General features: G+C 50.9%; 1 protein-coding gene across 1 annotated transcript in view; it reads left to right on the forward strand.

The window, feature by feature from the left end:
- The window catches only part of DDX11 (DEAD/H-box helicase 11), a 32,493-nt gene extending 20,017 nt beyond the window's left edge, over positions 1–12,476 (forward strand). The window contains exons 14-26 of the mRNA XM_065402096.1: positions 897–935; positions 1,448–1,568; positions 2,202–2,336; positions 3,640–3,752; positions 6,175–6,244; positions 6,683–6,786; positions 7,493–7,642; positions 9,272–9,340; positions 9,522–9,622; positions 10,158–10,242; positions 11,246–11,321; positions 11,672–11,826; positions 12,050–12,476. Of these exons, the coding sequence (XP_065258168.1) occupies positions 897–935; positions 1,448–1,568; positions 2,202–2,336; positions 3,640–3,752; positions 6,175–6,244; positions 6,683–6,786; positions 7,493–7,642; positions 9,272–9,340; positions 9,522–9,622; positions 10,158–10,242; positions 11,246–11,321; positions 11,672–11,826; positions 12,050–12,094 (1,263 nt within the window). The 3' untranslated portion in view covers positions 12,095–12,476. The remainder of the gene's footprint in view (positions 1–896; positions 936–1,447; positions 1,569–2,201; positions 2,337–3,639; positions 3,753–6,174; positions 6,245–6,682; positions 6,787–7,492; positions 7,643–9,271; positions 9,341–9,521; positions 9,623–10,157; positions 10,243–11,245; positions 11,322–11,671; positions 11,827–12,049) is intronic.
- The last annotated feature ends 454 nt before the right edge of the window (positions 12,477–12,930 follow it).

Consider the following 12,930-nt stretch of genomic DNA (forward strand, 5'->3'; position numbering starts at 1 on the left):
ACTAAGAGTTCAGTTCCTCTTCTGGGATGCATCAAGTCCAGACCATTTTCCCAGTGGCTGATGGGGGAGACCCAGGCCTGTCCTCTACTCCAGGTCCCAGCCCAGGGACCCTAAAGATAGCAGTAGTCCGCCATGTCCCTTTAACTAAGCTGCATTGTTGCTAGGATTCCCTGGACCACTTCCCTGTGCCCCAGCACGTTCTTCACTCTTCCCTCAGGGCCTTGTCCTGGTTGAGTCCCAGCCGCCAGCCCGCAGCTCCTTCTCGCTCCCCCCAGTCTTTGCCAGCACTGCTCTGTCTGAGGTCCTGTAGCTCCCTCAGACAGCCAGGCACACTGTTCACGCTCCTCCAGCTCCAGGAAGAAACGGAACTGATCTCTGCTGCTCTGCATTGCAGCTCCTTTTATATGGGCCTGCTGTGGGCCTGGATTGGCTGTTCTCTGGAGACCTTCTGTGATTGGCTGTGTCCCACACCGCCACTCTAGGCAGCTTGGAGGACTCCACTGCCCTTTTCTGGGGTGCGGTGTGGCAGGGCCTCGAGGCCTCCAGCTGGGGGTGGGCGTAGGACCTAGTCTACCCCATCACAATACCTCACTGTTTGGCTAAATATTCTGACAACTGTGTGTTGGGTGTGCCTTTTGCTAGTTGGCATTAAGGAGTTCTTTGGTCAGTGGTTTTGAAGAACACACTTATTCTGGAACCTAGCAAGTCATTTAGCTGCAATTGTAATAAAGTATAGCTCACGTTAGGCCATTAATATTACGCTGCACTTCTCTCCCAGCATTGCTATTGGAGGAGAGATTGCGGGGGTGAGGAAGGGATAATAGTCCAGCAGGGGGGGCTGCAGGATGGGGAAGGGGATTCTGAGTATTAACACGCGCTCTCTCTTCCTCCCACAGGTTCAGCGTTACTGTGAGAAAAGTCTGATCAGCAGGAAGGTATTTCCCCACTGCTCCTTAACCAACATGGCAGGACATTCAGCCCCGTCTAGTTCAAGGACAGGGGCAGTCAGGCATTTAAAGGGGAAAGAGCATAGCAGCTGGGCATATGGCTGTAAGCCTCTTGCTTTCTTCTGCATGCTTATTATGCTTTCCTCTGATTTACAAAATGATCCCTGCAAGTGTCCCCGACTGTGCTGGGTATTTGACATTCACAGTGTATGGCAGCTAGTAAGCACTGGAACGCTAATACGGTGCTAGTTCTGCACTGCCTTTTCTGGGACTCTAAAACATGCCACCCCTAGCGGCTGCGTCGTGTGGAAGGGGCGAGCATTAAGTTTTGATTCAAGGGAGGGAAGACGCTCCGGCTAGAAGAGTTGGGAAGCACTGAGACATGCCACAGTGTCTGGCTTCTGTAACAGGTGTATAACATTCAGTGAGGGCCTTTGTATGTGACGTGCTGTCAGTGCGTTTGTATCCTGTGTAAATCCTGCTCTTTATTTACGTGGCAGCTTTTTGGGTTTGTGGAGAGATATGGAGCCACCAGTGTTGTAAAGACTAACAAGGAAAAGCAGAACATGGCTGGACTGCAGAACTTCCTTCTCACCCTGCATCAGGGGCCAGACAAAGGTGGTGAGTTCAGATGCAGGGTAAAGAGGCTGTGGAGCTTGCATCTACATGGGCCAAGGGGGGAGATGAACTTGGCTTCAGAGCTGTCTCCCGGGGAGGGAGACACGTGCTGCAGAAGCTGCCTTAGGAAAGCGAGTGAAGCAAGGGAGGAGTAGGCCATGAGGAAGGTGAAATTTGGGTTCCCTACTCTACCTATTCTGTTTGCCAGAGTGGGTGCTATTTATCTGGAAAGATTTGTTCCTTTCCTCAGGGAAGTGGCATGTGTTCCATAGTATACACCTTAGGCCACTTTAGCACCGTGGCTAAACTAGCATAATCCCCGAGGGTAGATGCAGTGTATGGCAATGGAAGGGGTTGGTCTGTCTCTCTCAGAACTCTACCTCTTGGACCAACAGTAGCTAGGTTGACAGAAGCATTCTTCTATCGACCCAGCTGTGTCTGCACTGGGGGTTAGGTCGCCGTAGCTTCAGCGCTCAGAAGTGGGGATTTGCACATTCCTGAGTGCCATCACCTTTTCAACCTAAATTTTACATATAGACCAGGCCTTCGCTCTTGCATTCTTACTCCTCTGGGAATGGAACCTAACCACTGATTGGGTGATTTTCCCCTCCTCCCCCTTTCTCTTTTGACCTGCAGCTGCTATTCAGTGCCATCCTGTGGAGGTTGAGGATGGCCAGCCCAAGATGGCATCTCCTCTGATGCAGATTGAAGGATTTCTCTCTGCTCTCACCAATGCAAACCAAGATGGGAGAGTCATCCTCAACCGGCAAGGTAGTGGAGTGAAGAGCACTCACGAGGCTCAAGCAAAGCAGCGTTAAAGCCACTGGCTAGTACCTAGACACCTCACTGATGGGAGACTTAGAAATTTAAGTATAATTAGATTGTAAGCCTTAGATTGCATTGTAAGAGACAGGGCTGTCTCTTACTCTGTGCAGCATTGTATACACAGCACCTAGCACCATGGGGTGCTGCTGGATTGGGGCCTGGGAGCAACATAAATAATTAGTACCAGCTGAAGGGTCCTGCAGGAATGTGAGACCTGTGTTGGAAGGGCCTCATTCCCAGAGACAAGTACTCTATGTAGGGTTCTCATGAAGCTCAAGGAGAAACCTTGGCAGAGTCACCCACTTGACATTGGAGCTGGCCATCCAAACTATTACTCCTGGGGGAATTTGCACAGAATTAATGTTCTGCACATAATTTCCTTTTTCCCTCGCAGAAATGGGCTGCAGAGCTGCTGGCCGCCACTAGGGGCCATTAGACCTGGCAGAGCCCAGCTCCTCAGCCTGAAGATAGAAAACACTGCTGGGGTGACAGGGAGGGAGTTGGAGGGTTCCCGGCAGCTGCGGTTCCCAGCACTCCCTGAGGGAAGGAGGTGGTGTGCAGGAAACTCCACAGAAGTCTGGGACCCAGCATCAGGCTGTTTCTCCCTCTGGGCTCTGAGGAGTAGCGGGTTTGGAAGTCTGGGCTGTGGGATTCCTCGCAGCTGGGCTCTGGGGGGGAAGAGGGTGTGGATGTCTGGGCTGGGGGATGCCCCATGGCTGGGATTTGGGGGGAAGGAGGTCTGGGCTGTAGGGGCTCCATGGCTGGGCTCAGTGGGGGATGGAGTGTGAGTGTCTGGGATTGGGGGGGGGCCTGCAGCTGGGCTCTGTGGGGGATGGGGTGTGCGTGTCTGGCCCCCCTGCTGGGCTCTGGGGGGAAGGAGCAGAGAAACAGGAACTGGGTTGTCATCGGAGTTTCTTTAACTCTCTACTCCTGGGGGATTTTTTTGTTGTTGTCTGTATTATTACAGACACACTTGCTGACAGGTATTTTGAAATAAATTACCACAGTAATTGAAACTGGTGTGATGACATTGTGTTGTTTTGACAAATAAAATATGCAGAACTTTAAAATATTGTGCGCAGAATTTTTAAGTTTTTGGCACAGAATACCCCCAGGTGTAAATGATTTAGATGGGCCCTGCAGCACTCTGCTCCTGCTTTGAAAGTGGGATTTCCCCTCACAAGGTGGTCTGCTGATAATCATGGGTGTTCTACTAAGGTGTGTGTGTCTGTTTGTCTTCTTTACCCAGGCACTGTAGCTCAGAGCAGCCTCAAATTCCTCCTGCTGAATCCAGCTGTCCATTTTGCCAAGGTGCTGAAGGAATGTCGTGCTGCGATCATCGCAGGGGGCACCATGCAGCCGGTGAGGGAGCAAGGTTGCTTCTTTAAGATCTAACCGGCCTATCTGTCACCTTCTGCCAATCCCCAGGCAGCAGTGGGAGGAGATGGATATTGGTTGTAATTGGGATGCTTTAAAATACACCAATGAACCGCTAAGCAACACTAGAGCCATGTATTCCCACCCCATTTTAGCACGTTTCTCCATGCTGCCCCCATTGCAGTGATCCGGCTGGGAATCGGCTTTTCCATCCTCCTGGTGGCGGGGAAAAGGTGGCAGTCTCTTTGCATATTAGCGTGAGGCCTAGGGACTTTGTGCTGTGCCCGTGCTTCATTTATTGCTCCTCTCAGCAGCAAAAGAAAAGCATTGTAGGCACCAAGCAAAACCCTCCTCTGTCCCATTGCGCCATTCCCCATGAGGTAGCTACAGGATTAACGATTCCTGACGGTACAAGCATTGCAGGACCCAGTCTCCCTGACACGCTGTCCATTTGAACTGCTAGGGATGGGTGTGCTAATACCCCCTTTGCTGTGCCTCCTGCGTGGGAGGATACTCACCCGAACGCCTTCAGACATCGTAACTCCTCGGAGTGGTCTCTCCATTAGACGTCTCATCCTGGCTGAATGCCTGGCTGTGGCTTAACATTGCACAAAGGTGGGATGCCCTGGGCCAAGTCTCCCAGCCCTCAAGATATCTGATTGCCCTTTGAGTTATGTGGTCTGATCCAGTCCCTCAGGCTGAGTGCAGCTCAAAACTAGCACTGGATAGAAATCTTCTGACCGATCTTATAATGCTGATCTTGCCAGAGGGACCTTCCAGAAAAATCAGGATTTCAGTAGTGCCACAGTGGTGTGAACGACCCATCCATGTTAGGCTTTTCTATCTAGCCCTTCTTCCCATGGTATGTAGGTGTGACAGCACATTACTGTTTCCCTCCTGGTGTGCACCTGCATGGGGGGCACAGGGGTTCTGTTAGATCACTGCTCATGCCAGATAGTCCAGTTTGCTCATTTAATTTTGCCGAAGCTGAGTCGTTTCCATTGGGTGAGTGTAAGCCACTGACACGGTCACACCAGAGAAGAGGGAGTGGTTCCCATGCTGCAGCTCTCTGTGGGTAAAGTCATGTGGAGGGACCAGGGACTAAAGACTCTAGGGGTAAGTCTACACTGCAGCTGACTCGGGCTAAGAGGCTGTTCAGTTGCAGAGTAGACGTTCGGACTCAGGCTGGGGCTCATGAGATGGGAGGGTCCCAGAGTTCAGGCTGCAGCCTGAGCCCCATAATCTACACTGCAATATAACAGCCCTGTAGCCTGAGCCACGGGTGTCTAACTGCAGCATAGACATACCCCAAGGATTCCTCATGTAGTGTGTGCTGCCTGCAGTGACTGAAGGGTCGTTTTGCTGTTGTGGAGACTAATAAAGGAAGGGAGGGTGCTGGCTATAGGGCCTCTATGTCTAGTAAAATAATGATTCTCCTATGGTATCCCTCTGGGAAAGTCACAACCCAGCCACCCATCAAACCCCGTAGTTGTCACAGTTCTGCTCTTGGCATGAGCTTGGCTCGTGGGAGGTCTGGCACTTTGGCATCCTGGCGTGATGGGCTTCCTTGTGAGAGACCCAGTTGCCGTAGTGACCCTGCGAGACATGCCCCCTGAGCACTGCAAGGGTAACACATGGAGACTGTTGTACCCTGCTGTCTGGATCCTCCTCCCGCCATAACTACCAGCCCAGGGAAGGTATTCAGTCTGTTGCCCGTAAATGGCAAGGCAGGGGAGTGGAAGAGGTGTGCTATGGTACTAGGAGTTCGGTTCCTGATCAAAGAGGCAGACCCAAGCTCGGAAAGCTAGGCCGAATGCCTCGCTCACAATATACGCTGTGGATGGCTCTGTCTAAAAAGAGCATTGCACTGGTAGGATGAGGCTATTGGACCACAGGGTGGCGCTCCTGCTCTGCACCTACTAGCACTGGCCATAGGAAGCTGTGGAGGTGGCTGGCTGCTGCTTCAGCCCATGCTTTGTGGGTTCTCTGTTTTCCTGCCTAGAAACCAATGGTTCCCCCTGCCCTGCAGAGGGTCCTGCCCAAGGACTTGGAGAAACTTTAATTGCAGCATGGGATGGTGCAGCTGTGCTGGCTGTGGAATTGCAGAATTTACCTGCCAATCAACCCCGCTCCCCTGGGTACAGCTCTGGTTTGAGGCCAGAGTTGCACCTACAGTATTTCTGCATCCGTTCATCCCTCTGTGCGCCCTTGTGTTTCGGGGTCCCACACCTGCACCAAGTACCCAGCACATGTCTTCCCTCTGTCCTTTTCCCCAAACCATTGGCCTGACTCCTCCTCCTCCATCCTTGTATCTGGTCCTCCCACCCGTGTGCTGACTGCAGCCCTTCCCCATCTCCTGATGAGAGCACTTGGGCTTTGCTGATTCTTCTTGGCTCCTGGTTTGTAGGTGTCTGATTTCCGAGAGCAGTTGCTGTCCTGTGCCATCGGTGCTGACAGGGTGGTGGAGTTCTCCTGTGGTGAGTGTCGGGGGAGGGGAGCTGGTCACATGCTCTCTCTGTAGCTGGGCCCCTAGTTGAGCTGTATGGGAGTTCAGGCAGATGCCATTGACTTGTTTGTTTGCCAGCTCCTTCTAGTGACCAGACATCCTGCCTGGAAATCACAGCAGCAGAGGGCAGCCAGGTTCCCTTTCACCTCTGGCTGCTAGGGGTGTACCGTATTCCTCTGCCCCAGAGAGAATGGGCAGGGAATGATTTGAACCAGGTTACGGCTTGTGTGATCCTTTAAAAGGCATTGACAGGCTTGTGCTAAAGCTGCTTGCACTCCCCCAGACCAAGAGAAATGAATGTGTACCTGTGCTGCTATGTGCATGTGACCTACTCCCAGAGGCCTTGCACTGTTAGCTTGCTTTGCTTGAACATCTGTAGCTTTTATTCAGTCTACTTGTTTGTCATCAGGTCATGTGATTCCTCCAGACAACATTTTACCCATAATCCTCTGCAGTGGTCCATCTAACCAGCAGCTAGAGTTCACCTATCAGAAGAGAGACCTGCCTCAGATGGTCAGCACGTCTATTTCATTCTTAAGCTATGCGGTCTGATGGTTCAAGGGGACGTTTTGTGTGCAGAGTGGGGGATTCTGGGGGGCTCCAAGATGGGAAAAATAAGTCCAGAGGGGTGTGCAGATTGGCAGGGGAGCGGTCCAGTTGTGGAGGGGCTCAGGGGCAGGCATACTGGGGGCGGTCTGGTTTTGTTAAGCCATTTTAAGTGAGTTTAGTGCTAGTGAAAGCTGACTTGACAGGCCTGGAGCGTGAAGCAAAAGCTTCCCCATCCTCCTTTGCCTTTGAGGGGCCCCTAGGAGTGAGACATCAGTCCTCTGGCCCATTCAATCCTTAGTTGAACCTGCTAACAGAGCTGCCAGTGAGCTCTCGCCATCATTCCGGGGGTGTGAAGCAGACACATTTCTCTGGGAAATGGACAGACCTCCTAGCTCATTTCACAGCCGCACCAAACAGCCATTGCTTTACAATGACTCGAGACTGCAGCTTAAGATGGGGAGACCAAGGAGTGAAAGGGAGCATGTTCATTCCCAGGCCCTGGAGCCAGCTAGTGCCTCTAGGCAACTGTTGGTGAGCTAGCACTGCACTGATTTCTCTACGTGGAAGTGGCTACACGAGTGTTCTAAGACTTGTCAGTGGGAGGCATCTGTCCTTAGGCCATGGCAGTGCCATGGTAAGCCCCAGCAAACACCAGTCTTTCCCCTTACAGATGGATGAGATGGGCCGAATCCTTGGTAACCTGTGCAATGTGGTCCCTGGGGGCGTGGTGTGCTTCTTTCCCTCCTATGAGTACGAGAAGCAGGTGTACACGCACTGGGAGAGGACGGGGCTGCTCACCCGCTTGGCGACTAAGAAGAAGGTAATTGTGTAACTGAGGGTGGTTGGTACCTTAAATGGAGGTTTCAAAAGTCCAACAATTATCTGCACATTACAGGCCTTGTCTCTCTCTCCCCAAATTGTTCTTCTATCCTGCAGAGCAGAGAGGATGTTTATCTAGCCAGTCCCTCCAGTAATGAATAAATGATTCTTCCCACGCGGCTGATCGCTGAGCTAGGATCTAAATTAGTTTAAATGCTGTTACATGGCTCCTGTAAATGCAGAGACGTTCTTCATCTGCATTAGTCAGCCTACAATGCTCTCTGATTCCCTTGCTGTGAGGGGCAGGTTTATTAAGTTCTTACAGGGGATTTGTTTTCCCCAGACTTGGCTGCACATCCCCTGTCCAGGGAATAGTGTGATTGACTAAGGGCTTGTCTTCACTCTAGCGAAGACCCGCTAAATCGACGGCAGAGCGCTCTCCGGTCGACCCCGGTATTCCAGCTCTCCGAGAAGAGTAAGGGAAGTCGACCGGAGAGTGTCTCCTGTCGACGCAGCGCCGTGAAGACACCGGGGTAAGTCGACCTAAGCTATGTTAACTGTAGCTGGAGTAGCAAAACGTAGGTTGGCTTACCCCGGTAGCGAAGACAAGCCCTAAGACTCAACTATACACTGTCAGTTACACACAAGCTTTCAGCTCACTGTGGGTCTACTGGGAGGATGAATGGGTCTTCTGGTTAAAGCACAAGGCTGAGGATCAAGAAATCTGTGTTCTGTTCTTGACTGTGGCACAGGGTCACTATGTAATCTTGGTCAAGTCACTTAATCTGCCACTTCTGTAAAATGGGGATAATACTTGCCTACATCTCAAGGTTCAATGTTTTAGCATGGTACAAAGGGTGTATAACCAGGAGTAATAGAATGAAACTGAACAGAAGAAAAGTGGCTGAATATCAGGAAACCTTTCTGAACAGTGAACTCTGATAACAAAGCCTCCAAAAACTTTCCTGCTTGTGCAATTTAAAACTGGACTGAACAATGCTCAGGAGGCTATATTGTGAGAAACAGACCTGTACTGCTCCTCAGGAGCTGAATTGGCAATAACCTCACCTTTCTATAACTCTGCTTCCCCTCCTACCCTATTTCAATTCTAATCTCCCTTGGGCAGGGACTGTCTCTTACATTGTTTGTACAGCACATCAGCACACATGGGCCCTAGTCACACCTGAGTGCTACTGTTCTATAAATTATCATACTAGTTCTGGAGATCTCTTCCAGCTTTGTTACTCTCTTGCTACACCTGAATTCCCAGATCTTCACTCTCCCTTTGTCCTCTTACATGGATGTTTCTTTCCACTTTTCAAACAGTAGAGATCTGGGAGCAATGACCCATGAAGAAAAAACCCTGGTTAACATCTCAATAACTGGAAATGTCTCCAAAGTCACTAATGGCCATCACTGCTTCTACTTTGGATTTGCTAGGTCCCACAGGTGCTGAGCAGGATACCATTAGGATGTGTCTGCATTGCTTAACCAGGGAGCATAGTTGGACATTGGTTAGAGATCAATGGTAACATGCCTCTAGACCCTCCTCTCTGTGTTATTTTTGGAATGGCACCATTAAATCTATTTGCATCTTCCTGCTGCAACTTATGCTTTATGCCTGTGACAGATATTTCAGGAGCCCAAGAGAGCAAAGCAGGTGGAGCAGGTGCTGGCAGAGTATGCTAAGTGCATAAAGGTAAGCAGGGTTGGCAGGTTGCTGAACGTTCAATACCCCATATTGCAAGAGAGTATTTCTAAAGCAGGTGATGTGGGTGGTTAATTGCTCTGGCCAATGTAGACAGGTCTCTGTGCTGCCAATGCACAGAAGTTTCCACAGCTCCAGTGTCTCCTGAGTCATTGGGGGTTCTTTTGTGCAGCGCTGCAGCCAGGTGGGAGGCCATGTGACGGGGGCCCTGCTCTTTTCTGTGGTTGGAGGGAAAATGAGTGAAGGAATCAATTTCTCTGATGACCTGGGAAGGTAAGAAATATCTGGTTTGCTGCTCATCTCCTAAGATGGTATCTGAACACAGCTCTCTGCTGATGTTGTTGCTGGGTCTCCTAGGCTATGCTGGGCGGGGTGGGGGGAAGTCTGGTCAGGACTTGGGTGGGAGACCTGCAAGTAAACCTCAGGGGTGCAGGAAGTGGGGGTGGTGTGATTGAGTTAGGGCTGAAAGCAGTGTGCCTGGTATGGTGTCAGGAAGCACTGTGAGCTGAAGGTGCCTTTCAGACACAGCATAAAGCAGACACCCAACCACTCTGTGGTCATGAACTAGCCTGAAGTGCTTTTCACAGGACAATGCTGGGTGGGATAAATCCCCACTCTGGCTGCCTGAATTCCCCTGGCAGTTTTCAGTTCAGTATTCCTGTCACGTACAGCTGGGCAGTGTTGTTGCTTCCACGCCAGAGTTGACTGCGTTGCAGTGGTAACCCTCTGCAGTATAGTGTCCCTATCAGTTTGTTTGGGATGACAGGGCACTAACAATGCTTGTGTGTTCCCCTCCTTCCATTTCCAGGTGTGTCGTCATGGTGGGCCTGCCTTACCCCAACATCAAGTCCCCAGAACTCCAGGAGAAAATGGCCTATCTTGACAAAACAATGGTAGGAGTAAGCACCCCAGCGCCTATTTCAGCTGCTTCACTTACTGTCCTTTCAGGGTCCAATTCCCTCTGCGAACTAAAGACCTGGCTCTTCCTGTGCCTCCGCCCGTGTTTGCTGTGTCTGGGTCAGTCACGCTGGGGAGAGAGATCTCCTTGACTGTGCACTTGAGTGGCTTTGGGGGTAGTAAATGGGCTCAACAGGGCTAGAGCCGGGCAGAGATCTGCAGGAATGACCCTGCTGAGTTCCCAAGAGAGGCTGCCAGAGTAATACTGCACAGAGAACTGCATTGCAGGGTCATGTGCCTCTTCCTAACGCAGTGAATCCTGCTCATTGCCTGCCACAGCCCCTGTTCCATGCAGCTCTGAAGCCCTGGGGGTTGGCATTGAAACTACCTTCCTCCTTCAGGTGCCCTGGAGCTGGTTAGTTTGAATGTCCTCTCTGAGGAGCCTGATCACACTTCAGCTGCACTTCCCAGGATCTAGTGTGTGACTGAACTCCCATCTCTTTGTAGTGGCCCTTGAGGTCCCTTCTTTATTGCAAGTACCTGGGGCTGCCTGGCAGCACCATTCCCTAGGCCAGCTAGGCAGCCGCAGGGGTAAAGAATACACTACCCCTCCAGGGCCTGGTTTCGGCACTGAAGAGCTTTAATTCCTACTTTGACCTCCATATGCCTTTTACTCAGGCTTTGTCTACACTGGCAAGTGAACAACAAAACTTTTGTCTTTCAGAGGTGTTAAAAAACAAAACAAAACACACACACCTCCCGAGAGACAAAAGTTTTGCGGACAACAAGCGCCAGCGTGAACAGGTCTTGTTAGCAGGAGCGCTCTCCTGCCGACAACGCTAATACCACTCCGTGGGGGTGGACATTTTTTGTTGGCAGGAGATCTGACAAACAGCGGCTACACTGTGCACTTTTTAGTGACACGGCTGTAGCAACACAGCCCTGTCGCTAAAAACTGCTTTGTGTACACAGAGCCTGAGTCTTATTTCTCTCCTCTAGCCAAGAACTGTGGGCCAGCCACCTAGCAAAATGCTGATTGAAAATCTATGCATGAAAGCAGTAAACCAGTCAATAGGTAAGACTTCATCTTTCATGGGGCTGGATGGGCGGAGTATGGAGAGCAGTTTACGGTAGCTAGGGTCATGGAATAGGCAAAGAAGCAGTTGTGGCAGAGTGGGATTGGTGGGGAGCAGCATAAGGAGAGGATTCTTTTATGAGAGACAAGGTATTGGGAAGAATTGTCTTGGCACATGCAACTCAGGTGGTAGGAGATCCAACAGTTACCTGATTGTGTGTTCAAGCTAGTGGCTAGCAGCCTGGTGGAGGCCTGTATCTAGAGTGGATCTGCAGATAATCTTGTGCATGTAAGAATAGGGGGATACAAAGTGACAAAACTGAGGTTTCCCTTTATGGTGATCTGTGCAGGGCGAGCGATTCGCCATCAGAAGGACTTTGCTAGCATCCTGCTTGTAGATCACAGGTATGCACGCCCCTCCGTCTTCAACAAACTACCCCAGTGGATCAAGGAAAGAACAGAGATCAAACCTACCTTTGGACTAGCATTTGCAGCATTAAGGAAGGTCAGTATTATTTCATGCACCTGGCAGTAGCCAGCTCTTCTGAGCATTCGCTATGTCCTACTTCCCCTTATGCACCCATCATCTCCACCCCGTATATGTCCTGTAACTGCCCCCCAGCAATACCTCCATGCCCTCTTCCCCCTGCTCACAGGCCTGACCCCTCTGGATACTAGAGTGCTGGGGCTAGGAATGAACAATGCCATGTGATCTCCTCTCTTCCTAGTTTCACCATGAGAAGAAGTCATGTTATGGGTCAGAAGCTTCCTGAGGGAGATGGAAGAGCAGTGTGCTGATGAATGGGGTGCTGAGTGGCTGTATCAGCTCAAAGTGGAGCCTCCTGCAATTGCTGTCCCTGCAACAGAAGTTTTTTTCCCCCAAGACTTTGCAGTTGAAAATTATTGACCAAAGCTATTCTTGCCTATGTGGCTTCTGGACTGCATCAGAGCTGGGCTGGACAGGGGAAAGTACCCTAGCTCAGACTTTGGGGGGAGGGGGAGATAAAAGCACCCTCAGCTGGTGCATCTGAACCCCACGTGGACTGGGTTTGTGTTACTCCTCCCCTTTGTTCTGTTTCCCAGCCTCGGGTATTACTACTTGCCCTCTTGGGGCAGGGTGAAGTAAAGTATTAAAAATCAGGCTAATGTTCCATGGCTGCTGCTGCTTTTTCTTTCTAGTATGGGGTGGGGGACTAGAGCTTCTGGCAGCCTCCATGGGAGCAGTACAACAACAAAGCTCTCTGGAAGCTAGAGACTAGATTCCTAGCCCGTGCTCCAGTGGCCACATACCTGCGCCATAGATCAGTTAATTCAGTAAGGGTGAATGCCTTGGGCCATCTCAACTTCTGAGGCATTTTTAACTCTTAGCTTTGCCCTGCCTGAAGTTACATCTCTGACCACTGGCATTGTGGTGTTAATCTGTGCTTTACCAGAGCCCTCCCTAGATAATGGCTGGGGAGTGGTAGTACTGCTAGCTGGAGGTAGGGGCCTGACTTGCTTACCCCTTGCAGACAGCAAGACTATTTAGGGAACTTTGGAGGCTTTTTTCTGCCATGGCAAAAGTGCTGTGACAGCATGAATCTGTAGCACTCCACACAGGGCTTCAATT

Source organism: Emys orbicularis, chromosome 1, assembly GCF_028017835.1.
Source record: "Emys orbicularis isolate rEmyOrb1 chromosome 1, rEmyOrb1.hap1, whole genome shotgun sequence".
Lineage (NCBI taxonomy): Eukaryota > Metazoa > Chordata > Testudines > Emydidae > Emys > Emys orbicularis.